This window comes from Papaver somniferum, chromosome 9 (assembly GCF_003573695.1).
Source record: "Papaver somniferum cultivar HN1 chromosome 9, ASM357369v1, whole genome shotgun sequence".
Taxonomy (NCBI): Eukaryota; Viridiplantae; Streptophyta; class Magnoliopsida; order Ranunculales; family Papaveraceae; genus Papaver; species Papaver somniferum.
The window spans coordinates 67252068-67279914 of record NC_039366.1 but is presented as its reverse complement, the minus strand read 5'-3'; the positions used below and the strand labels follow the sequence as shown (position 1 = coordinate 67279914).

The 27847-nt window shown below is 35.7% G+C and overlaps 3 protein-coding genes across 5 annotated transcripts; all 3 read left to right on the top strand.

The window, feature by feature from the left end:
- Positions 1–3: 3 nt before the first annotated feature.
- On the top strand, positions 4–7963 carry LOC113312071. The gene is made up of 3 exons (XM_026560839.1): positions 4–13; positions 5443–5969; positions 6452–7963. The coding sequence occupies exons 1-3, from the start codon at positions 4–6 to the stop codon at positions 7961–7963; spliced, it is 2049 nt and encodes a 682-aa protein (XP_026416624.1).
- A 1562-nt stretch (positions 7964–9525) lies between these two features.
- Positions 9526–10101, top strand: LOC113312070 (ribonuclease H-like). Its single transcript, XM_026560838.1, has one exon. The coding sequence runs from the start codon at positions 9526–9528 to the stop codon at positions 10099–10101; it is 576 nt and encodes a 191-aa protein (XP_026416623.1).
- A 10541-nt stretch (positions 10102–20642) lies between these two features.
- LOC113308312 lies at positions 20643–27795 on the top strand. 3 transcript variants are annotated; one of them, XM_026556791.1, is made up of 9 exons: positions 20643–20781; positions 20881–20971; positions 22498–22583; positions 23491–24287; positions 24394–24754; positions 24918–25148; positions 25249–25373; positions 25879–27116; positions 27547–27795. In XM_026556791.1, exons 2-9 carry the CDS (start codon positions 20930–20932, stop codon positions 27757–27759), a joined length of 3093 nt encoding a protein of 1030 aa, XP_026412576.1. In that variant the 5' UTR covers positions 20643–20781; positions 20881–20929; the 3' UTR covers positions 27760–27795. The 3 variants fall into 3 exon arrangements, with proteins under 3 accessions (XP_026412576.1, XP_026412575.1, XP_026412577.1); XM_026556790.1 differs by having other exon boundaries at positions 27544–27795; XM_026556792.1 differs by lacking the exons at positions 20643–20781; positions 20881–20971 and adding an exon at positions 22031–22296 and having other exon boundaries at positions 27544–27795.
- Positions 27796–27847: the final 52 nt, after the last annotated feature.

Here is a 27847-nt window from a genome sequence, read left to right as displayed (position 1 = left end):
ACCATGGCTTTTGGTAAGTGAGAAAGAAGAAAAGATAGTTGAAACAAGGGAGAAGAGACGAAGATTGATCTCCAAGGTGGAGATCAGATCAAAGAAAAGAAGAGACGAAATGAAAAAAATGCCATGGTCAAAACTAGACGGCTAATGTCAAGGAGAGAGAAAAAGGAGAAAAACCTAGATTTTGATGTCACCATAGTAATATTGTTAAAGTCGTGATGCAATTGGACTTTGATGTTCATAATAATACTATGACACTGTATAATAATGATCGAGAATCTCGATTTCTCTCATTGTTATAGCTACGGATCTTCAACAACGGCGATACTAAACTTACAACCTTTGGGATCATTGGAGTACTTGGAAGGACGATGATTTCAAGGAACGTTGAAGATTGGACTATGAAATAGGAACCACTAAAGTTTATCTTCTTTGTATTCCATTTGTATTAATAGTTTTGTCACTAAAATTGACAAAGGGGGAGGTTTTTAGAGCATAGCTCGGTCAACCTCGCATGCGTTGCTATATCAAGCATGTTTGTCAATGTTAGTGATCAAAACTATAAAGTCTTGATTTCTAGCCTATTAGCTAAGTCTCGGGCTAGGATAGGAAAAGTGTAGTTGAGCTCAAGGACTTCATGGTGATTCAACGACAACAACGAAGATCTACACCAAGGAACTGTGGAACTTCATCAACAAAAAGGTATGTGAAGACTTGAACTTATCTATCACTCGAAAGTCTATCTATTCTTCTCCCACTTATTATGAAACAAAAGTCGTATGCTATATAGACTAGATCATATACACTTGATTTTCGAGCTGAGTATTCATTGCTTATCTTTTACTCGAAATCATGTGTTGGTAAAACGTTTCGCTTTGATCAGGTTTATCTTCACCTAGTGACGAAAGTCATGAAAGTTTCAATCACTTTGGAAATTGCTCTGACGAGAAAGGTTTGTTGTTCTTCACGACTGAATATCTCCCTCTGAGAATGTTTCAATGATTGGAATGAGAGTTTAGATTATAACCATGTATTCCTTGAACCGAAGTTTTCGAACTTTTTTGATCAAGAGAAATCGGTAAGATTGTGGAATTGGCTTGCCAAGTCCGCGAACCCAGTCCGCATACTCAGTCCGCGAACTGACGGAAGTTCTCGACCGAGAATTTCTGCTGGGATTTCCAAAACTCGTTTGTGTGCTAAGTCCGCGAACTGGCGGAAGTTCTCGACCCGAGAATTTCTGCTGAGTTTGGAAAACTCAACCGATTAACTTAAGTCCGCGAACTTGTTTGTGAGCTTAAGAGGTTATGATCTAAAGATGTGCTCTGAACATGAAACATTAATTATTAAGGAATGCTTTATGAAAACCGTGGCTATAATGTTTATGAGCCGATTCTAATCAAATCAAATCATCTTTGTTTCAATTGTGCCTTGTGTAGTTACATAAGATCTCATAACAATTGAACAACTCTTAACTAGTTCATTTGAGTCAATTGAACTAGTTATGGTGAAGAAGAACATGATTAATATGAGATGCTCATATAGTTGACCTTTTGAGTTATCATGTTGAACCAACATACGTGTACTCGTTTGGGGATGGTTTTCTCAAACCCAGTAAACGTGTACCCAAGTGTGTGTGATAATCTATGTCTTTCGATCTAACGGTTGAGAGATATTGGCTTGAATCTAAATCAGGTTTTCATCTAACGGTGGATAGAGTTTTCTTTGTACCTAAGGCAAAATCCTGATTTGAAAGGTTATATATAGGAGACATCTAGCTAGAGTAAAACTTAATCCCCACACGTCTGTGTGATACTAGTGCGCTCGCTAGAGTCGATCTCCATTAATCCTTGATTTTCTTCTCTAAAATCGGGTTAACGACTTAAAGACTTCATTGGGATTGTGAAGCCAGACCGATACTAATTTTATCGTAGTTGTGTGATCTGATCTTGCATCTTCTATCGTACGAGCACAATCTGTGATTGGATTGAGATCGTGAGAGTTCTCCGATAGGCAAGATAAAGAAGTCACAAACATCTTCGTCTCACTGTTTGTGATTCCTCGACAAACCGCCTGTGTAGTCAGGAAGGATTGTAGAGAGGTGATTGATTAATCTAGGTTGTTCTTCGGGAATATAAGTCTGGATTATCAATTGGTTCCTGTTACCTTGATTTTATATCTAAAGATGGAACAAAACCTAGGTTTTATCTGTGGGACACAGATTTATCCTTTTGATAGACTTTTCTGTGTGAGACAAATTCATTGATTATCAAGTCTGTGATTTTGGGTTGCAGCAACTCTTAGTTGTGGGTGAGGTCAGTTAATGGAATCAAGTACGCAGTGTCCTGCTGGGATCAGAGGCGTAGGAGTACAATTGTACCTTGTATCGGTGGGAGATTGGTAGGGGTTCAACTATAGATCAGTCCGAAGTTAGTTTGCAGTAGGCTAGTGTCTGTAGCGGCTTAATACAATGTGTATTCAATCTGGACTAGGTCCCGGTATTTTTCTGCATTTGCGGTTTCCTCGTTAACAAAACTTCTGGTGTCTGTGTTATTTCTTTTCCGCGTTATATTTTATATAATAGAAATTAAACAGGTTGTGCGTTCGTGATCATCAATTTGAAATCCAACTTTTGGTTGTTAATTGATATTGATTGATCCTTGGACATTGGTCTTTGGTACCGTCCAAGTTATTCCTTGTATTTGGTAAAGACTCGCTATTGATTTTTGCTTGAGTAGAAATCAAATCAAGAGAGAGATATTAAATCCTTAAGATACTTTTATCTAGATTGAGTCTGAATGTCTAGTTGATTCTCTAGCAAAGTATTTCGGAGTTAGTCCATACAGATTGCTAATCGAAATATTGGGTGGTATTGTTAGACCCCCTTTTTTCACTAATAAAAGTCATACCAATAAAAAAGTCATGCCTTGTGAATAGTTTTACCAAGAACATAAACAAGTCATGAGCGGTTATACTAATCACACATATTGGTAGTTCAAAAGATATGCAACGAATAACAATACCAATAAGCCTGGCGATTTCCCTTTCGATTCACGAAACAAGTTCATGAATTTACTTCCTTTAAACTAATGTAAAACATTGTTTCCTAGGATGAATCTTCACTCATACCCATACATAATCACAATAATATTGAAACGATTATGTCGATGTCTTATATACGAAGTTCGAAAGATAAGCGTTATAATTCGTATTGTATTCCTTAATACTGTCTAACTAGAGTGTAATCATTCATGCTTCGCAGTTATGTTTTCAATATGCACGACTTGAAAGATATGTTAGGGAATGAAACAGTTCAAGTGAAATATTACTAACCTCAAGTGGAAGGATAATGTTGTCGTTGTAGCTCCTTACTTCTTCACTTCTTCAAGTCTTCGGAATACTTGTAATGTCTCATATCCTAATACTTTCAAGCTAACCTATACGAAGTTGACTCCAGTACATAATCAAGCGACTCTTGAGTTTTGGTTCACTAAAATATGACAACCAAACTTGACATACCAACGGTTGGTGGGTTCAACCAAGCTATGCTCCAACAGTGATGAAGGGAGATACTCGCTGCATATCTTAAGAGAGAGACATTGTATGGTAAAAGGAGTGTACTTTTCTTATTTATATGGCCCATCCAACTGCGATATCCGTGGGTCAATTTTTAGGATACATTAGGAATTTGATAATTAGATAATATCCGGCTCGAGTATATTTGAAAGCTCGGGGTAGTTTATGTAACTCCATCCAAGTCGTGGTATTGGGCATAAATATACCCCTGGATGTGCCTTGCAATCATAATTTAACCAAATTTAGTCTGACCGGGCTTCACGAATCCCTAAGAACACTTTTCAAAGTTATAACCTTGAATACAGTTATATGAAGAACCTAGGTTATGAAAGACGAATTTAGCTTTGCAATTAGGACACGGGAATGCCAAGGATTGAGAAATCATGTTGCAAGAATCTCTCTAATTATAAATTTTCAAGGATACTGGTAGCTTCGAATTCAATCTAAGATTAGCTTGAGATCCAAATAAACACTTTCTTAGTTTAGATGAAATTCTTATTAGGAATTCATGTAAGTATGTGAAAATTCCGCCTTTCAATTACATAAAAGAATATGCACTATGGTCCAGTTTTGGAACCGTGCACAATGATAGTTCATAGCGGAAAGTATGCCTTTGAACTTACAAGCACTTAACGTTGTTCAATAACACTCAAGACTAAACAATATTTCACAAGCCAAAGTGATTTTGTGAATAAAGTTGTCTTACAAGTCTATGAGAATTGTAGTAAAATCAAACATAGTCATATCGAATGGTTCGTGACCTTCTTCTAAACAGGAATAAGACAGGCTTGCAAACCTCCGGCAGTTCGTGAAGCCAGGCCATTGCGCACAATCAGGTTAGAAGGGTTTACAAATCATCCCTTATTCCTGAACTCACATGTAAAGGAAACACAAACCAGGTATGCAAACCTCTACAACGAAACAAATTGAATAGGTAATACATACAAACATAGTTTTTAGAATCGTACGAGTTACGAGTTGACTCGTACGATTCGAGTCAATATTTAGTTATTCGAGTCAAATCATATTTAGGAAATGTATCTTGTTAAGAATCGGAAAAACGCCAATTAAAATGCGATTCTGACCTCCATTTAACCAGTCAATTTTAACTTTCATTGCATTGCCAAATAATAATAAATATTACTTAATATTTAAGAATCGGGAAGACGCCAATCAAAATGCGATTCTAGACCTCGATTTGACCAGTTAATTTCGAATTTCCTTGCCAAATAAGAATAAATGTTATGTAATACAAAAAGAAGTAAGGTTAAGGGGGTTCGAACCCACGTCCTGCTGCTTAGTATGTTAATGACTGAACCACTATGACTACGACATCGAAGTTATTTGATAATTCTAAACTTCTATTATATATAGAACTTACAACTTGAGTTCCTAAATCATATTAATATCAGACAAAATAAAAATGACAGTGAATCTTCAATTAAGAAGATAAGAATTACATTAAAGATGGTACTTGGGAAGTTTTGGATCAGATACTGAAAGTTAGAAAATGGATTCCAAATTTCAGATCAGAGAATCAACGCACCTCTAAATCTATGGTTTGGGTGCAATTTCCAGGTCTAAGTCTAGAATACTGGGATGAAAAAACCTTGTTCAAGATTAGTAGAGCAATTGGATACCCAATAAAAGTTGATGCATCTATATTGAATTATCAGAGTGGATAGTATGCCAAAGTTTTAATTGAAATTGATTTAGCTAAAAGTATTCCAAATAAGCTATGGATTGTTACCAGATATGGAGCTTTTTCTCAAGGGGTGACACTAACAAATTTACCAAAATTCTGCAACAAGTGCAAAATTGTTGGACACCAATTATCTGAATGCAGAATTAACAAACAATCTTCTGCAACAGATGGGCAAAAATCTTCTAATTCCACACCAGCAAAGAAAACTCAAAATGATACTTCTACTCCACAGGTGGTTAGTCAGCCTGCACTTGTTCCAAGTTTACTTTCTAAACCAGTAGAGATACCCCAGTTTACAAGTCCAAGTACTTCTAATATTTCAAAGGGTAAGAATTCAGTACCTCCAGCAGAAGCTAATACAAATGGTGAAATTCCTTTCACTGAGGTTATAAGAGGAGTTTCTAATCCAGGTTTAAATCCTATCTCTACTCCTACTATTCAAATCAATAATAACCAATATGAAGTTTTACAAGATAATGATAATGAATATTCTGAATCTGAAGATGGTAAAATTAAGGAAGTAAGTACTTCAAGTTTATTAGAATTTGGTTCAATATCTCAACCAGTTACTATTTTGCAAAAAGAAAAGGTGATAACTCAGTATATTCCTGAAAAAATTGAAAATTCCAAAGTATCTGGAAAGAAAAAACCTCCATTAAAACCAGTTGTAGTTACAAGGAAGGCTAGTAAGAGAGTATGAAGCTTATGGTTGATAAAGGGAGTTCAACTCCTCCTCCTCAACCTCCTTTCAAATGAAAGTTGTTTTTTGGAATCTTAGAGGCCTTAAAAGACAAAAGGCCAGGGATAAATTATATTCTTTAGTCAAAACAAACAATCTATCTCTGGTATGGGTTGTAGAATCTAAAATTAAAGTTCAAAAGTCTAGGATAAAACTGCCTAGTATGCATCATAAAATTATTCACAATTCTATTGGTAATACTAAAGGAAATATCTGGTTGTTCTGGAATTGATCTATTCAAGCTCCTAATGTGATTCAATCTTCTAGTCAATGTATTACTGTGGAAGTTGGTGGTGATTGGTGACTGGAATTCATGCTAACTCTTATACAGTGAATAGAATAGAATTGTGGAAGGATCTATATGATATAAGTTTGCTGAACAAACCTTGACTCTTAATAGGTGATTTTAACACTGTGTTAAATGCAAATGAAAAAAGGGTGGTAGAAGTCCTCTTAAATCTGCAATGAGTGACTTTAATGATTTTGTTGATGCTTGTGGATTAATTCAAGCTCCTAAAAGTGGCCTTGAGTTCTCCTGGTGTAATGGCAGAGTTGGGAACAAAAGAATTCTATGTAATTTGGATAGAGCACTTTTTAATTTGAAATGGATTGATACCTTTAGTGGTTGGCATTATCATGTAGCTGCAAGAGGGATTTCTGATCATGGTCCTCTTATTGGTTCTGACACTCTTATTGGAAGGGCTTTAAATACTCCTTTCAGGTTTCAACAAATGTGGCTTACTCATCCTTCCTTCTTACAAATGGTCATTGATTCTTGGAATGAAGATATTACTGGTAATCTTATTTTTATTTTTATGAACAAATTAAAAAGACCGAAGAAAATTCTAAAGATTTGGAACTGGGAAGTTTTTGGAAATGTTCAAGAAAACCTTAAAAAAGATGAAGACAAAGTTATGGAAGAAACTATAAAATCAGGTGTTGATCCTGCCAATATTTTTTTATTGAATAAAATGGTTACTGCTAGAGGTAATTATGAAATAGCTGCAAATAATTATAATACTTTTTTGAGGGATAAAGCCAGACTAAACTGGATTAAGGATGGTGATGTGAATTCCAAGTTTTTTCATACTAGCATTAAAATGAGACAAGCTCAAAATACTATTCCTGAATTGGAGAATGATTCAGGAAACATTATTACTACTCAGGGCATTTCAAAGATTTTAATTGACTACTTCAAGAAGAAATTTGAATACCAGTCAGTTCAAATAAATGAATCTATTTTTGATGTTGCGTCTCATCTTATTTCTGAAGCTGACAACTGTGTCCTAGAAGAATGTCCAAATGAAGAGGAGATTAAGCATGTTGTTTTTAATTTGAATGTTGATAGTGCACCTGATCCTGATGGGTTCACTGGAATTTTTTATAGAGCAGCTTGGGAAATCGTAAAGGACAACCTAGTGGATGTTATTCAATTCTGTTGGAGATACAACATAATACCAAGTGGTATGAACTCCAACTTTCTTGTCTTGATTCCTAAAATTAAAGGAGCTAAAACTGCAAAAAGCTTTAGACCTATAGGTCTTAGTAATTTCTGTTTTAAAATTATCACTAAGATGATTACTGAGAGACTTACTAGATATCTGCCAAATCTTATTTCTCAGCAGCAATATGCTTTTGTCAAAAATAGAAATATTCATGAGCAAATTTTGCTAGATTCTGAACTAGTGAATGAGATGTCAACTATTAGAAGAAGGGGTAATGTTGGTCTTAAACTAGACATATCACAAGCTTATGACATTATGAGCTGGGAATTTTTATACAGAGCCTTAAAAAAAATTGGTTTTTCAGCAAAATTCTGTAATTGGATCATGGTTCTTCTCCAATCTGCTAAATTGTCTATCATGCTTAATGGAGGACCGATTGGCTTTTTTGGTGTTGGTAGAGCCTTAAACAGGGAGACCCACTTTCTCCAATCCTGTTTATTTTAGCTCAAGATATTCTTAGTAGGAAAATACATCAACTAGTCATGGAAGGAAAAATTTAGCCTATGGTGATAAGAAATGGTATTCATCCCACTCATTTAATGTTTGCTGATGACATCTTCTTGTTTTGCAATGGAGGAAAGAGGAGTATAGAAAATCCGAAAACACTCTTAATGGAATACTAAGCTGCTTCTGGTCAAATATTTAATGCTACTAAAAGAAAATGATTTGTAGATGGTACTTATGATACAAGAAAGAGACAGATTGCTGCATATTTTCAATGGATATTTCTTCTTTTCCTGACAAATAGCTGGGAGTGTTCCTTGCTCAAGGTAAAATGAAATCTATTCATATTTGGTATTTAGTTGACTATATGCATCTTAGACTAGCTTCATGGAGTGGCAAGATTTTAAATTTTCAAGCTAGACTCACTTTGATAAATCATGTCCTGAGTAGTATTCCTATTTATAATCTATCTATCTATAAATGGCCTAGAAAAGTTCTAGAAGCTTGTGAAAAAATTATTAGGAACTACTTATGGTCTCGCAATACTGAAGAAAGGAAATGTATTACTTTAAAAAGTGGGACAATGCATGTACTTTTAAAGAAGAAGGTGGTCTGGGTATCAGAAAGCTAGAAGATGTGAATAAGGCTCTGTTAATGAAACTATTGTGGAAAATTATCAACTGTCAGGATGAATGGGATTTTTTTTTTCTTGCTAAGTATATGGATAAAAATGGAAACTGGATTACCTTCTACATGAAATCTTCTATATGGAATGGTATTAGATGGGTCCTTCCAGATTTCATTGAAAATACAAGATGGATAGTAGGTAATGGTGCTAAAGTTTCTTTGTGGAATGACAGATGGATATTTGAGGAACCAATATGCAAGCTATTCCCTAATCATCCCTATATTTCCTTGCATCACCACCTGAAAGTTCAAGATCTAATTATTGATAATCATTGGTGTTTCCATGAAGACTTTCTTCAATTATTTACTATTGATCAATTGCCTATTCTGAAAGAAGGAGAAGACTTACTTATCTGGAGTAACAATCATTCTATGGTGTTCACTGTTTCTGATGCTATCAATAAAATTAGAATGCACCAACCTAAATTGCATTGGTATAAAAAAATCTGGAACCCTGCAGTGATTCCCTCAACATCTGCAAATGTGTGGAAGATTGTAAGAAATATTTGTCCAACTGAAGACAAATTGAGGAAAAAAGGATTTCATTTTGCTTCAAGGTGTTACATTTGTCATAATGGAGAAGATAGTATTGAACATATCCTGTGGAATTGTGATTTCAGCACCAGTCTGTGGAATTGGATTTCAGGTATTTTATTATCTCCTAAACCAAATTCTTTTGAAGATATTTTGAAAATGCATAAACACTCCAGCCCTATAATGAAAGAATTATGGATCATAAGTGCTTACACTGCTATGGTTGAATTGTGGTTTTTAAGAAATGAGATTTACTATGATGCTGTTAAGCCTGTTTTAATCACAACTCAGTTAAGAATTGCTAAAGACTCCATGAATGTGAAGTTAGATTGAAAGGTATTATGTGGGGAACTAATGGTGAGAAATCAATCTTACAATTCTTTAACATCCAAGTCAGGAAAATGAGAAGAACAAGAATTATTGAAATCTTTTTTTATCTGGCAAATGAGAATGGATTTTTGTTATGTTGTGATGGGGATGCTAGAGGAAATCCAGGCAATGCAGGCTATGGCTTTGTAGTAACAGATCATGTTGGAGCATTTATCTTTGCAGAAGCTGGTGGATTAGGGATTACTACTAACTATGTAGCAGAATTCATTTCTTGTATCAAGGCTTTAGAATGGGCAGTTGATCGTCACTTTTTCCAGCTAATTCTGCAAACTGATTCTAGTATGTGTGCAAAGGCTTTACACCAACAGAAGATCCCTTGGTTTTTACTAGCTAGATGGCAGAGAATTATGGCTAGTATTCACTCTATTACCTTCAAACATGCCTACAGAGAGATCAACTTTTCAGCTGATCATTTTGCTAAAAAGGGAACACATCTACTGAAGGGGCAAACCTTGAGTTTCAATGAAAGGCCCAGCAACTTGCTAAGGCTTGAATCCCCAGGGCAACCATATTACAGATTTGTTTAGCTTTGCTTTTTCCTCCTTAGATTTTTCTTGCTTTTCTTTAGCTTTTATTTTGGTTTGTAATCTTAACTCTTTATTTCTTTAATATAAGCTTTCTTTTTTTAAAAAAAAAAAAAAATTCTTCAATTCACGATTCGACATACAATTCGATCCTTAAAACGAGAAAATAAATCGCGCTACGATTCGCAATATCACAATCTTGCATACAAGTATGTGTACCTTGCACAGAACAATTATATATCTCTCATAATTAAATTAGAAACATTCGCAATAACCATCGAAAATATCCATTGTTGCTTGGGCAATTTCCTAATAATCAACTTGGACAAAAAATAGTTTGTGAATAATATATCGAAGCGGATCGCTAAACAAAGGGTTTTGACAAACGAAAAATACAAACCATCACAGCCGTTGTATTGCATTTATTTAAGGGTCAATATTGTGATGACATGACACTTTTTATTGCTAAAATCTTCGAATACGGCTAAAGCTTAGCCAAGCCGTGTTTCAATTAAGGAAAGCTTTAAAAAACCCTAACCCGTATAGGAGAGGATTTTCTTAACAATTTTCATAGGAAATCCTTGAAAATAAAACATAGTTCATCTCCTTCTGAGCCAATTCTTCGTTTTCTAGTATGCTACTGCAATCGATCTATCGCACACCAACGGTATTAAATATTTTACTTATATTGTGCCTTCTGACAAGTCTATAGAATTTTTTTATGATACTAAATGTGCAGGTTTAATTTTTGTCCAGGCTCGAAATCTCCGATCAAGTACGTTACTAAAGGAGTCTGCATATACATGTCTAGTTCTCACCATAATTAAGTAGTTTTTTAAGTGCAATAACAAGGAGTTACAACCACCATGCACTTGAGTTGCAGCCATGGAGAAGGTGTAAAAGACAAAGAACATATACGCAAGAACAAGGACTACAGAAAATTAACACACTTTGCAAGGGAAATGGAACTTCAATTTTTTTAGAAGCGGGGATCGTCTGCTTATTTCTTTTCTTTTCATGTGTTAGTATTACAGATGCCATTGAAAACATACTCTAGCTGGTGTAATTTTGACTTGTTTTTTTTTCCCGAAAGAATAACTTTGGTTAAAATTTTTTTCCGCAATGATTTGAGTACTGCAAATGCTGGGGGTTTCTCAACTTCTCAATACTAAATGGAACAAGTCGGCTTTACTCCTCTCTCTCTCCCTTATTATCGCTGGCATGAGTTCTATTGGAACAGTGTTGGGAATAATCCTAATAGAACGCTTTGGGAGATCCTAAATTCTTCAAGTCCAACGGTCGGAAGTCGCAACATCCCCTCTAGTGGTAAAAAATTCTATGCATATTTTTTGAATTGTATCGTTGGCAACGAATTCAGAACACGATGTGGGCTGGGAAATTTAAACACCATTTTAACATTTTGTATCTCGAAGAAGAAAGGCAAACTTTCAATGTTAATTGAGAAAACCAGATTACGGAGATATGGTTAGAATTTTGTCTTTATGACTTTTCCTTAATTGAAATTCGGCTTGGCTAAGCTTTAGCCGTACTCAAAGATTTTAGCCAATAATGCCATGTCATCACAATATTGACCCTTAGATAAATGCAATACAACGGCTGTGATGGTTTGTATTTTTCGTTTGTCAACACCCTTTGTTTAGCGATCCGCTTCGATAATATATTGGTCTAACTAAGATTGCTAAGGATCTAAGAACATCCATTGCTTGATATTTCGAGAGTTTAACCAAGACCAGCTTGAACTCGGAATTTCTTTTTGCAATATTAAATCTACTAAAATCACACGTCAACGTCTCACAAGATAAAATGGTAGATACAATGAGTAAATAAGATAGGTCAGTTTTCATACACCTCTTTGTTGATGAAGTTCTCGCAAATGTCTTTGTTTGTTTTTCATTCTTCAATCTTCGAGGGTTATTCAATGATATCTGATACTCAACTACCATGCTCTAATCTTAGTCCGCGACTTGATTTTAGTAGTCTAGAAATCAAGATATAGTTTTTTTTTCATCTAACACTGATAACAAGCTTGCGATAGGAAAACTTTCGAGTTCGACCGAGCGATGCTCCAACAATAAGTTACAAACGGGGACATGAAAAATCCAACTAAAAATACACAAAGTTTCAAACGGGCATCGACAATAACTTATAGGTGAAATATAAGATTTGAGCCCCCAGAAATTAGAGGCCCCTAGGGCATTGCTTATCTAGTTTATGTTGAACAATGATTTTGGGTGTTATTAAAACTATCATTACCATAAGACTCATTTGATATTTTCTAATGGAAATGGAGACCTCTAATTAACTCTTACCTTATATAGATCCGATTTATAATTTATTAATACCAAAAAAAAAATCATAAGTTTACGTTCAATAAAGAATTTGATGGTTTTGTGATCTGTAACGCACTTAAAAAAAAAGTTTGCAAGGGGGATGTACCCAATCCTTTTAAAGTAAAACTACAATAACCACATGATTTACCAGAATTGTGTACCCTCGTAACAATCCTGCTTAAACAAGGTGTTTATGTAATTCTTCATACTCTCTTTTATATCGGTTTTTGAGTATCTTGTTATCAAATTAGACAAATTCTAGTATTAGGTATACTAGATTATTTACAAAATTTTGTTGAAGAATTGAGAAACTCATCCATCTCCATAGCATTAAGATAAGTTGTTTCATTGCTTAACTATTTTAAAAATAATTTATTGTTACACCTAACGCTGTCTATTTTTTCATCATCTATGTCACAGTTAACAAACGTGTGATCCGCCATTGTAACTCAGCAAAAAGAAGCATGGACCACTGAAGCCATAAAATTCACACCAACAACATCCTAAAATGGATCGCAGGTAAGAATTTGATACAAAGATAACGATATCATTTTCTAATCAAACACATGAAGCTCCATAAATATCATAAGTTGTGTCATTGCTACCCTTACATGCACACAAAATTGTGCTTTGAAGTCCACAAATAAACTTCTTGTTGACAACAAATTCTAGTAGAGGTATTAATTTGCTTAGGAGTGTACCATTCTAAGGGAAACTCCTATGGAGGACAAAATCATCCACATCTTTGTGATGATCCACATTTTATGGACCAAAAAATGCTACTATGGGTGAATTTATCATCCATATGTTTATGAGGTCCACATGCTACTCCTGAAATTTGAATGGGTCACTATGGAGTATCCATCCGGTCATAGGCTGGCCGAATATCTTATTCGGATATTGGGTGTCCGGATGCATTTTTTTTATTATTAAATTTTTCTCCCAGGATGTAACAAATATGTTATTTCTATCCGGCCACACAACAACCGGTTGGGAAAGTTACCATTTTAAATGATGTAAGCAGGGACCCACATATCTGTTCCTAAAGCGCCGAAACGGTTTTTGTCTCATTAGCAACTTTTATAAGCGTTGCTAATGTAAAAATTGAGACCTAATTAAACCGGATGAGTTTTGTTTTGTGAAAACTACAGCCACACTCATTTTCTCACCTTCCACCACTGTCAAACCCACGCGTGTAAAAGTTCACACGCGCACCCAAAATCGGCGTATAAATTCTGCCGAAACCCAAAATTTTCAAAATTCAGTTTTCTTTTTATTTTATTTCCAAGTTTAACCTCACTTTATGTTTTGAGATTTTGTATTGAGATTTTTTTCTGAGAGATTGAGATAGAGCCGGAGCGAGAGCTGAAGTATTGAATTATCGAGAGTTGCGAAGGAGATGATTGAGAGATTCAATTTACTCAGCAAAGATAATCTGAAATTCAAGCTCAGGTTCGTTCGTTTTATCTTTGATTCTGATCTTGTTTAACTTTGATTCTGATCTTGTTTAATCTTGATTCGATTCTAGGTTTTAGTTTCTTTAAGATTATGATCTATTATTTTAAGTTACACAGTTTAATTTAGGTTTTCGAATGGATTTTTAGATATTTTAAGCTTGTTTTTGAATTTACGATCAATGCAGATCTTTTCGATTCAATCTTTTAGTTTCGATTTCACAGAGTTCCAACTCCATTGCACTGTACTCATCTCTAAAGTTCTCCTACAACTGCAACATGATTTAATAACACTCATCAGGGAAGGCATAACTTTAAATGCATAACAGGTTATGCAGATACTCTAAACAATGCATAACTTGTCATGCAGTCAGTGTTGGATCTGCATAAGATGTTATGCAGTTAAATAATGTGTGATGCAGGGTATGCTTAACCAATATAATAAGGCCTTTTATATGCATAACAAGTTATGCAGATACTCTAAATAATGTATAAAAGGTCATGCAGTTATTTTTGGATCTGCATAAGATGTTATGCAGTTAAACAATGTTTGTATTTTAACTGCATAAGCAGTTATGCATAATAAGTTATGCAGTTCACCATGTTTGCTTTTACTGCATAACCAGTTATGCATAATAAGCTACGCAGTTCAGCATAGTTGCTTTTACTGCATAAGCAGTTATGCATAATAAGCTACGCAGTTATGCATAGTTGCTTTTACTGTATAACCAGTTATGCATAACAAGTTATGCAGTTATGCATAGCTGCTCTTACTGCATAATCAGTTATGCATAACGTTATGCATAGCTGTTTTTACTGCATAACCAGTTATGCATAACAAGTTATGCAGATACTCTAAACAATGCATAACAAATCATGCAGTTAATTTTGGATCTGCCTAAGATGTTATGCAGGATAGATATGATTTGATTTTCTAAATTTGATGTTTGCTGTTGTTGATTTGATATTTTAATTTTGAGTAAGAATTTTTTTTTGAAGCAACATGCAGGATAGATATGTTTGATTTTTTCTCTTTTTGTGTTTTGCATGGTGAAATGCCTGTTGTTAGTGCACTAGCTGTGATTCACTACTTCAGTGAATTCTTAGCACATCATGTTGATGTCAATTCAACTCTGGAGAATTTGAAGACAGCCGTTTGCCTGAAGTGGACTCGTTTACTACCTCATCATGTCAGTTTTTCTTTTAATGATGGAAGCAAGTTTTTGCGAGTTGATTCTGATTTTCTGCTTCAGTGTTTTGTATCTCGTTGCCACTATAAAGGTCAGAAGAGCTTTGATTTACTTGTTGAAGTGGTCTCCAATTCTTTGAATTGTTCCAGCAGTCGTAGTAGAGCTTAATCAAGTATGCATTTAATAGAACCTGAACCAGAACAAGCTATAGTGAATTTCCTTGAAGATGGTTCTGTCCCTGTTAGCAAGGTTCTTAGGACTGAGGGTTGGGATAAATTACTTGGTGAAGTTAGTAAAGTTTTTTTTGGAGGTGTAGCAGAGGTACGTATTGCAGTGAAGAAATACGAGCTAAAGTCTGGGTATGTTCTTGTATATACTAAGAATGAACCTAGCAGGGAAGGCCACCTGACGACTCTTCCTGCACCTCATTTATGCCTGAATCAATGAGCAAAATCTTCACATATTCATACATCTAAGAATCGAAGTCTCCTCCAGTCCGTCTATATGTCTCCTGAGTCTTCTTCATGTCTTTCAGCTTTGCTTGAATAATCTTAAACCTTGCTTCAATACTATCAGGACACTTCTCTTCTTCAATGATTTGTAACGCATCTTGAAATGCTTCTTCATACTTGTCCCTGTTCTCTTCAAGATTCATTGCAACGAGTTCCAATATAGCTGACCTTTTTCTTGGTTCTCTTGGTTCACAGAGTTCCAACTCCATTGCACTGTACTCATCTCTAAAGTTCTCTTGAAACTGCAACATGATTTAATAACAATCATCAGCAAATGCATAAATTTTTATACGCATAACTACTTATGCAGATAACCTAAACAATGCATAACAGGTCATTCAGTTAATTTGGGATCTGCATAAGATGTTATGCAGTTAAACAATAAGTGACGCATTGAAGGAGTAAAAAACCTTTTATATGCATAACTACTTATGCAGATAACCTAAACAATGCATAACAGGTCATACTGTCAATGTTGGATCTGCATAAGATGTTATGCAGTTAAACAATAAGTGACGCAGGGAAGGCGTAAAAAAAAAATTATATGCATAACTACTTATGCAGATAACCTAAACAATGCATAACTTGTCATGCTGTCAATGTTGGATCTGCATAAGATGTTATGCATTAAAACAATAAGTGACGCAGGGAAGGCGTAAAAACCCTTTTATATGCATAACTACTTATGCAGATAACCTAAACAATGCATAACTTGTAATGCTGTCAATGTTGGATCTGCATAAGATGTTATGCATTAAAACAATAAGTGATGCAGGGAATGCTTAACAAAAACAATAACACTTCTTATATGCATAACAAGTTATGCAGATACTCTAAACAATGCATAACATGTCATGCAGTTATTTTTGGATCTGAATAAGATGTTATGCAGTTAAACAATGTTCGTATTTTATGCAGTTAAACAAGTTATGCATAATAAGTTATGCAGTTCTGCATGTTTGCTTTCATATGCTTGAAATATACATTCATTCTTAAGGTTCATAAACAAGTACCTCTAAGCTTGAAATATGCTTCTTGAGCATTGCTTTCTTCATTGCTGCAAAGTCCCACCTTGCAGCTCTTGGTGTACCATTGGGATTGACCTTGACAATGTCTGATGATGATATCTCAGCTATGTTAGAGTTCTCAGCCAACTAAAGATGAAAAAAAAAAGATATTATGTACATTTATTTTATTTGTAATGCATATTTTGCTATGCACATTTTGTACTGCATAACTTGTTTTTGTACTGCATAACATGTTCTGCACATTTTATTTGTACTGCATAGCTAGTTATGCAGTATAAAAATTATACTGCATAACTAGTTATGCAGATTTTTATGGTACTGCATATCTAGTTATGCAGACTTTTTATGCAGATATTTTTTAAGAAAGTTTAAAAAAGAAAAAAAAACTCACAAGAGAATATACAGTGCAACCACCGCAATTCCTGATAAGAAGATTGTCTCTTTTGACAGTCTTGATGCCATCCATCAGGTGTTGGTGAATTAGATCAGGAAAAGATACAGAATCCATGGTTTCCAAATCCTTCACCAAACCAACATACGAGACGTCCAATGAGTCTCTCATTGATCGACAAAAAAACAGAACCACTAGCACGTAAAGGCATGCAAGGGAAACAACTTCCTCTTCATGACCTTTCTGATCAAGTTTTTCCATTAGCAACCTTTCAATATCATCTATCCACACCTTTGTTACTTGTGATTTGGGAGTTTTATTCACAGCACCTGCTCTTGTTTTGCATGGGAATTGCTTGACGAGGGCAAGTGACCGAGTCATCCCTATCTCTTCTTTTGAGGTCATAATATCTCTTTCTCTGTTTCCTTTAACTCTTGGCATCTGAAAAATAACAGCAAGTTCACTAGCCGTTGACTGTATAGACTTGTTTTCTGACACCTTGAACGAATGCTGACTCAAATCATCATGGTCATATGATAGAAGGACCTCATCCATCAGCTGGATGCTCTTACCATCCAAGTATGAAATGTTCGCAGCATTTAACCAGTTATAGAATTTCCCAAATGGAGACACATTGATCATATTAGCCAGCAACGGACTAAAACCACCTCTTTCCCATATCCTATTGAACAATGCAAGTATCCTTAGAAAACCTGCTCTATAAGTACCTCCTTGAGTTGCAGGCTTGGTCTTAGCTTTAACTGCACAAACAAAATAACAAAATAAAAAAGTATTTTACTAGAAATACTTTTATCCAGGCTTATGCATAAATTGTTATGCAGATTTGTTAAACAGACAGTTGTGTGCATAACCTATTATGCATAGTATATAACCTGTTATGCATTTATTTTTTGAACATAAGAAATTATATGGGGATAACATGTTATTAATGATTGCCAGGTTAACGCACCTTCTGTATAATAATTGATGCATAAGGGGGCAGGTTCTTCTTCTTCTTCTTCATTTTCACCTTGGTTCTTCTTCTTTTTAAGTTTTTCTGTTTGTTGGGGTTCACGTCTTTTTCTTTTCTTCCTATTATCAACAACTTGCTTGGCTGAAACAGACAAATTCAACACAAAAGATACAATATAATAAGTACTTAAAAGTAAGAAAGGGGTTAAATCATCATGCCTTATGCATCATGCAAGTTATGTACCTGCATAACTAGTTATGCACATAGTTGTTTTTACTGCATAACCAGTTATGCATACTAAGCTACGCAGTTCAGCATGTTTGCTTTTACTGCATAACAAGTTATGCAGTTCAGCATAGTTGTTTTTACTGCAGAACAAGTTATGCGGTTCAGCATAGTTGTTTTTACTACATAACAAGTTATGCATAATAAGTTACGCAGTTATGCATAGTTGGTTTTTCTGCATAACAAGTTATGCAAATAAGCTATGCAGTTCAGCATGTTTGATTTTACTGCATAAGCAGTTATGCATAATAAGCTACGCAGTTCAGCATGTTTGATTTTACTGCATAACAAGTTATGCATAATAAGCTATGCAGTTATGCATAGTTGCTTTTACTGCATAACCAGTTATGCATAATAAGCTACGCAGTTATGCATAGTTATTTTTACTGCATAACAAGTTATGCACATTATGTTTCCTGCGTAACATATGTTATTTAAAAGTAAAACAAATGACTTATTATAGATGCATACCAGAAAATTCATTTTTCTCTTTAACATAATCTTCCTTTGCCTTCATTGTAAACTCAATCAGTGGTCTTTCACTATCTGTTTCTCCATTTTCAAATTCAACATCAACAAGTAAAAATGATGTTAAAATCAAAGAAAAAGAAAGTGATAAATGGAGAAGAAATTAAAATAAAATGATGTTGTTAACCTGATTGTGCTTCTGTTTCGTTCATTTTTGTCGAAATGTTCTTTCTAGGGTTTGTAATTTCAACTTAACTAGTTTCTAGGTTGGTTTTATAGAGTATGAAATTGATTTTTTAGGGTTTAAATGGAGAAGAAATTAACTCCTCAAATCAGTTACAGAGTTTTTGGTGGAGGAGAAAAGAAACTGCTGAAAGTTTTTAAACCGCTTAGGGTAATAACTTCTCAGGAGAAAAGAAAAACCGCTTTAGTTCGAAACTGCCGAGGGTAATAGAGTAAAAACATATTTATAAAAAAAACCTTGGGTGCGAGCATATCCAAAGTTAATTATGGGCCTGACGGTAAGAAAATAATTTTTTTTGGGCCTGCGCCTAAAATTCGCTTTTGTTTTTCATTTTTTTTAAAATCCCGACTACGAACTACCAGATGGACCAACTTTTTTTCCCACGGTGGGTTTTAACTCCGCTAGTTGCCGAGGGTCCATATATATGTGGATACTCATTAGGCTAACCCTATGGGCTAGATATAACTGCTAAATTGGCCAAAAAGTGTTGCAAATCATGAAAAAAGTGTGGAAAAAAAGTTAACACTAGCATTGGATAGTTCTCTCTCCTATCAAGTGCTCGCAGTTCAACTAGCAGCGAGATTGAAAAGCTGAATGATTCAGCGCTCAAAAAGTGTTTTTAACGCTGAACGGTTCAGCGCTGGGAGATAAATTTTATGATCTAACAACTGAGATTTAAAACGCTGAACCAAACAACGTTCTATAGTGGTCCCAGATGACGTGGATGACCAATCTAGCTGTTAGATATCTAGCCCATAGGACTTAGAGGTTGCCCTAGCTGACGTGAATGACCAATCTAACTGCTAGATATCTAGCCCATAGGAATTAGCCTTAAGTTATGGATGTTTTTACCTCCATATCACATGAATTACCCTAAAGGTTCAAGATTTTTTTTTTATTTTTGAAATTTGATACACACCCAAGAGTTTGGTACTCCCTCGTAATAATTTTGCAAATCTTCGTTCCATTCTTATTGTCGTTAAAAAAACTTAAAAGCTTGGATTCACATGCTTCAATTGTCAATAAGTAATTCCGTGCAAATTTTGCTTAAAGAGTCGTGATAGAACAGGATATTGGTCTAGCTGAATGCTATACAACTAGGAAAAATGAATAGGCGGTCCATCATAAAAGCAATTTTTTAGTGACAAAAATAAAACTAAAAAGAAATAGATATCTCTAAAATATTTGACTTTATGCAGAAAATAATACTCGTATATCTTTGAAATCAAAATCAAATAATCTTCCCGGCAGCTGTCTGTCTGTCTAAATCAAATAGTACGGACTACTACGGAGGAGGTAGACGCATATTCCATCAGGTGCACACTAGTCTAACCAGTACTCAGTCAGGTCAGGTGTACACTAACCACGTTCACCAGTACTTTCCTACCCACACACATACACAATTACCAAAACACCCTCAAAAGCAGAATTTCTCTCCTCTGTTGAACAAAACCCAATTCTTTCACCAAAATGGCACTATGAAATCAGAACACTATAAAAAAAAACCATCAGACGGTCTACAGTGAGTGAAATGTCATTATCGTCGCATCAAAACATCAACCTCCCAGTCTTTTCAAAAAACAGAATTGCCTTCACCTCCCCTGTTCTGCTTTTGCTATTGTTGTCTGTATTCATATTTATAAAAATAGCTTTAACCACAGAGAGCACATGAAGGTCTGCAGCAGAGTTGTGAATACAGAAGAAAAGTAAGAGAAGGGTTTGAATGGATAGGAGATAGGTTTTATTTGAACTGAGAAACTGGAGGTTTGGTTGAGAAATTAGATAATGTAGGTGGTTTCAAGGAAGCAGAATATTTGTGTTTTTATTTTTTTTTGGTTTGTTTTGATTTTTTCCTTATTTTTAGTATATTTTTCTTTATTTTGCAGAAATTTGTTATTATCAGAGAGGGAGAGAAGTTTCAAGAAAAACTGAAAAATGGAAGAAGAGGGTCACAGGAATATCCAAGGACCAAACCCGGTAGGTTTATGTTGCTGCTTCCTCTCTCTCTGTTTCATACATGGAATGGGGTTTGGATTTTTTTGATTATTCTTAGAATTTTTTTTCTTGATTTTTATCTTGATTCTAAGCAAAAGGGGGTTTTGTTCAAGTTGATTTTACCTTGATTTTTTTTTTCTTTTTTTGGATTTTCCATTACAGTTTTGTTACTAGAGTTCAGTTTCTCTGTTTCTGTGATGGGGGATTTACTGATTTTACTGGTTTTTTCAACTTCATCTTCCATGAAAACCCATTTTGGGAGAAACCCTTTTACTCTAATGGCTCAGTTAGTGAGTTGTTGACCTACAAAGTCACTATTGATTACTTGATCATGAAGGAATGGTGTTTTCATTCTAGGTCTGAGAGCAGAGAGAAATGGGGAGACCAAAATCAAACTTTTAGGGTCTTTTAGGAAGATTCATGCTTTGGGTATGGATCCATGAGCCCAAATTCATTCCTTCAGTATGAAGGGCCCAGTTAACTTTAACATTTTTCAAACACAGTCCACTTTGACACATTTTAGTACATATTCTGAGGAAAAGCATATAATGATGATAGCCTATATATAGCTTGTATTCTTGTTTACTTGTCTAAATCATGTTATTAATTGTAAAGATACATCTTGGCATGTCAATATCAATGCAGCAGGTTTTACTTTTTAAGTATGGCATTTATTATCAGACTTTTGATATTACTAAGCGTCCTATGCACTTATTTGAGATGTATCACGAACTCTGCGAGGTTCAATGGTTTTATAATTTCCAAAACAAAATTATTAATGTAATTTTGAATAAATTTTAATTTTTACGACATTCAAAATTGATTATTTTTGTTATATTGTATTGGAAATTGATTTTTCACAAAAACTGATTAGACAAGTCAAAGGCAATAGGTACTCTTTCATTTCCAAGTGTCTAGTAATTACTGCATGCAAGAAAAATTAATAAAAAATGTTTGGTTTCCCAAGTTTAAAGGTATATAGAGAGACAAAACCCAATTTCTTTTATTGTTAATTTCGTCTTTGATTTTGCTAGTATTTTTTCTCCTGCAACTCTTATCTCTTGTGATCTAGTGCATGTCACTGTAGGTTGAGTGATCACTCTTCAATGTGTAAAGTTTGATTGTTAAGAACTTTAAAGAGTGACAGTAGTTGTTTAGCAAGTGAAAGTTGAGTGATTAATTAGAATTTTATGTATAAAAATTAGAAAAGAGGAAAGCAGAAAAGGGGTTCTATTAGAAGTTGTGGTGATACTGATACTAGTTTTTCAAATTGTGATCTTAAACATCATGGCAAGATTCCAAGAGAGGTATTAGTTTGATTGTGCCAGAACACTACCTATATCATCAGTTAATTATGTTATTATTCTCAGTTTTTGTCTAATTATAAACACTTTTGTGTTGATGTTATAGGAGTATATCATAAGCTTTTGTCCGCTGGAGTAATTCCTAAAATTTGGATCTTGCGCGCCGTCAATCTCATACTTCGATATATTCTTTTCATTGTGCAGAATCGACCATGTGATACTTGTGGGGATGCTCGCAATGCAAGCCTTCTAGAAACTTGTTTCATTTGCAAGGTTTCTAAAGAGCATATGTATGTACTCCTTTATCTCTTCTGCTAGTGCATGTGTTTCATTTTGCTGAGTACTCCAAGATATCTTTTGCCATCTTTTGTGTTTTTTTCATTTTGTTGGGTAATGGAGTAGGTCCTCTTACGGGTGTAAATTGATTAGATTTTGCTTATCAGTAGTTCCATATCTCTTCCATAGCAAGGTTGCATACTTAACATGACGAGTGTATCCTAGTTAGACGCTCAATGCTATATGATTATATTGCATTTCTGCATTTTTCTACTGTGTGATTAATTAAGAAACTGCCAAAACGTGTGTTATAAGACCTATAAGAGTCAATGACTATGTATTGAGCATCAATTATTATAGCATGGGATGTTCACTGTTAAGCAGTAATTGGAGTTGAAAACTGATTCAGTCACATTTAAGATTTTCTTTTCGAATTTGATGCATGATCTCTGTCTCTTCCAGACATTTTCTTTTTTTAACTATGGTTTGAGTGCAAAATGATTGTCTTTGAGGTGATTTAAATAGTACCAGTGTACCACACCAGAGTTTTTAAGTACACAGTACATACGTGCACACACTATTGTGTCATTCCACAAGATTGGTAGCAGTCGAGATCAAGCTCCCAAAGGTATTCTAATTTTGCTCGTCAGAATCTGCACTCTTGTTAGGTTTTACATCTTAGACATGTAGTAAATTGGATGCAAATAGCGGGGTTCCTTTACTGTAAGAATGTAGAGATGTAACTGTGGTAATGAGGGTCGCAGTGGAAGAAGGAGATTAGTAAAATGTTGAACAGTGATATAATCACATCTGGAATGCATAAACCATGTTAAACTGGGCCAGGCGTTTTTCCATATAATTCTTTCGATCATTGAAATAATACTGGAGATAGTTGAATGTCTTTTGTCTTCCTATTTTCAGCTATTGCATGGGCTTTGGAAGGAAGATGCCTGAACGTCCAGAAAAATGGTCTTGTGCAGCATGTTCTAAGAGTGAAATCATGACCAGTGTGCAACTTCCGCGTAAAACATCTGAAAATCTTCAAACGAAGTTAGGTTCACGTCTCATTTCTGCTGCACGTTCATCGCGTTCATCAAGAGATTATATAAAGGAGGTTCAGACAGGAAAGGTAAAATACCTTGATGTTGCAGATGCCGTTAAGCTATCAAGCGGAGAGGCAGCTGCTACGGCCAGGATGGGCTCACAGACTGGTTCTTCTAGAAACCTGAATCATATAACCTCAAGAAAATATCCTGCTTCTGTGTCTGAAGCGTCAAAGAGGTTTTCCACAAGTCCGTTACCCTCACAACATGCATCACCTCCTGGATATTTTAGTTTTTCAGTACCTACTAGGGGACAACCTAGCACTAAACACCCACAAGTTATTAAGTCTTCTCTACACTCACATGCGGGGAAACCGAAAATAAGAGATTCTGATGCCGAGTCTGAAACGTTGAAGAGGTTTTCCACAAGTACGTTACCCTCACAACATACATCACCTCCTGGGTATTTTAGTTTTTCAGTACCTACTAGGGGACAACCTCGCATTACACAGCCACAAGTTATCAAGACTTCTCTACACTCACATGCGGGGAAACCTAAAATTAGAGATTCTGATGCCGAAACACAGCATTTTCCATCAAATTGGTCCCGACCTATCGAAAGTGTTGCAAAAGATAAGCATAAAGTGACAGAATTGTTAAGAAAAAACAAGCCAGGTAAACTTTTTTTGAGCCTGCATGAGCTTCCTTATTACCTGTTATTTGGAATTTCGGTTACATCGAGTTATATACCAGTTGTTAATTGTGAAGCTTTTTTTTTCAGGCACTGAGGTTGTTAAGCCACCAGTTAAAAAGCATGTTCTATGGGAAGAGGAATTTCACGCATCTCCCCCACCTGCTAAACCAGTTGGAAGCTCAAAGCATGTAAATTCACCATCTCAAGAGTTTGTTCTACGGGAAGAGGAACCATTTCACGTATCTCTCCCACCTGCTAAACCAGTTGGAAGCTCAAAGCATGTTGAGTCACCAGTTGGAGAGTTTGATCTACCTGAACAGGAATCAGTTCACGTTTCTTCTCCACCTGCCAAAGAAGTTGAATGTTCAAAGGATGGATCTTCATCTAAGGAATATGAGATGTTTGAGAAGGGGCTTCCGGACCATCTTTCTATAAGTGCCACATGGAAGTGAGTAACTTCTGCCTTTTCTCTCTATTTAAATAATACTGAAGAAGTTACTGCTTCTGTACAATGTGCCCGTTCCATGGGATGTACATCCTTCTCAAAATTTCTGTGCATATAAACAATTGTTTGTCCATGCTTTACTTAAGTTTAAATTGTTCTTCTCCAGGGGAAGCTTTGAGATCATGGGCACAACTCTTATGGATGGGTCATACGAAGGATTACAGGCCCATCCCCCTCGAAAGGTTCATGTAAAAGCAGCCAAGGTTTTTAAGGAAATACCTAGACTGCTGCAATTTAAGCTGCATCCTCGTAGCGATGTTTGTGTTGAGAATTTTAATAGATTATGTCCTACTAAGGATGATATTGCCCTTTATTTTCTCCCTGGAGATGATGAGAGGTTTGATATTTATCTTTTTGTCAGTTTCCATCTGTAATTTTGTTCTTGGTGAGGGTAAAAGAATAATCTGTTGTATTGTGCTGTTCTATTTGTGCTGCAGATCCACAAAGAACTATCATATCCTTTCTGATTTTATCGTATCGAGGGATTTGACCATGCGGAGCTGCTTGAATGATGTCGAGTTGCTGATATTTACCTCAAAAAAGTTGCCTGCGGATTGTCAGAGTGAGTTATTCAGTTTCATTGGTACTATAGATTTTATTAAATTAATCAATATACGAGGACGGTAAAAAACATTATTGCTTTAAGAGGGAAAGTCTAATAACGAATAACAGCTAACCACACGAAAATAGTGTAAAGTATTTAAAAGGAGTACATTTCATTTACTTTCACTGCCCTCCTCTCTATTACAATATTCCTTACCTTTTGAAAATGAGATTATAATTTAGTTGGTGAGGACGTGACAAATCTGTAGAGTTTGGATCAGTAAGCTTTTTGTCTTTCTTTTCGAGAGGATGTCATATTTATAATACTCCGCATGAGTTAAGGCCTTAGGGGTATGCTATTCAAAGATATTGAAAGCCTACAAATGGTGACTCACCGTGGATCGATGGCGCTTATGTATGAAGTTTTTTTAATTGTGTTTTAGTTTCTTTTTGTTTAGGGTGTATGTCTCTTGTAAAGAGTTTTTGCCTGAAGAAAAGATATTGATGTTTTCTACCCTGAACAGAAATTAATTCGAAGTTCTATCTATGTGGAGTTTTTCGATCTGTGAAGAAGCACCGTCCTTCTCCAGAACCTTCAGCAAAGAGTCTCCCAAACAACTATGATTCTGATGTTGACCAACCGAAGCACCGTCCTTCTAGCAAGCCTTCAGAGATGCGTCAGCACAAAGGGAAAAACTATTCCCAATGCAACAACTATGACTCTGATGCTGACCGAGTGAAGCACCATCCTTCTTCAAAAGCTTCAGAGAAACGTCAGCAGGAAGACAAAGACTATTCCCCGTGCAACAACTATGACTCTAATGCTGACAGAGTGAAACACCATCCTTCCACAAAACCTTCAGAGAAGTGTCAGCACAGAGACAAAGACTACTCCCCGTGCAACAACAACGACTTTGATGCTGACCGAGAGAAGCACCATCCTTCCACCAAACCATCAGAAAAGAGTCGGTTGAAAGACAAGAACCACGATACTGATGTTGACATACTGAGTATCATCAGAAGAGACTCAATGGGAACCGATATGGACATCGACATGGTGGGAGGAAAAGATGTCGGGAAAACAGACGAAGTCGTCCTGAAATCAAATTGTGTGGAGAAAAGGGTGCAGTTTGATGTAGAAAGTACGAAAAAAGTGTGTTCGAATGTAATAAATGCATCCAAGAGGTCTGACAATTCAGCAAAACAGCCTATATCAACAATCAAAAAAGAGCAACCTCAATGTGATGCTCCTCCTGGATTCGCGAGTTCAGCTACTGCTGATGCTGCTATCCTGGAACCTCCTGGATTCTCAAGACCAACTACTGCTGATGCTGCTATCCTAAAACCTCCTCCTGGATTCTCGAGACCAGCTACTGCTGACGCTGCTATCTTGGAACCTCCTCCTGGGTTCTCGAGACCAGCTACTGCTGATGCTGCTATCTTGGAACCTCCTCCTGGGTTCTCGAGACCAACTACTGCTGATGCTGCTGTCTTGGAACCTCCTCCTGGGTTCTCGAGACCAACTACCGCTGATGCTGCTATGTCGGAAACTCCTCCTGCATTCTCGAGACAAGCTATACAGGCAGCTTTGTTGGAACCTCCTTTTGGTTTCACCAAGCCTGCCAATGATTTAAGCTCCTTGAAAAGAAAGCGGATTAGTTTGGACGCTTCGACAAGCGACTACTTTCAAGTCTCCCCTGTTCAGCGTCAGAAACACATACAAGTTTCAGATTCTCAAGAGTTTTACTCACAAAATCATCAGGTATGGTACTAAACCCTTCAAATGAAGTGTTCTTTTGTGCGGCTGAAGACTCATTTTGTTTTAGACAAATTCCAAATAGTCCTTAACAAATGCCTACACATATATCCACCTGTTTCTGTCCGTCACTAGTTTGACGCACTCTTTGTGGGCATAACTATGTCAGTCCAAATGGCAGGACAAATTTCTTTTCATTTTTTTTTGCTAAATGGTCTAAAATGGGTTACTTCTACCATTATCATGCCCATTCAGCAAAAGCAGAAGATTAAAAAGCAACTTTGTGGCTATCTGCAGTTTTGGACCTACACAAGTTGATCTCTGCTCTATCCGAACTAGTCTTAGATTATCAAAACATTTGATGATAAATATTTATTACCATTAGTACAAATTATCAGGTAGAACTGAATTTGATAATATAAAATGCCTTCAGCAGGTCATCGATCATTGCCTTGAAACGCAATCGGCCAGCATAGATCATAAGCCAGCTGCAGAAAAGGAGAAGAGTTCTGAATGCAAGATAGATGGGTCACCTAGTAGGATCAACGGAATCTTGAACAAAGTCCCCAAAAAAGAAGATGACTGTTCTGATAGTTTGATGCTGACTCTCCGGTTCGATGATGAAGTAGGGGGATGGCAAGCACATTGATAAGTAAAATAAGTAAAACACAGAGAGCCAGGTACAGATAGAAAGAAATACCAATATTCATACTGCCATGTAAATCCTTTTAGATGTA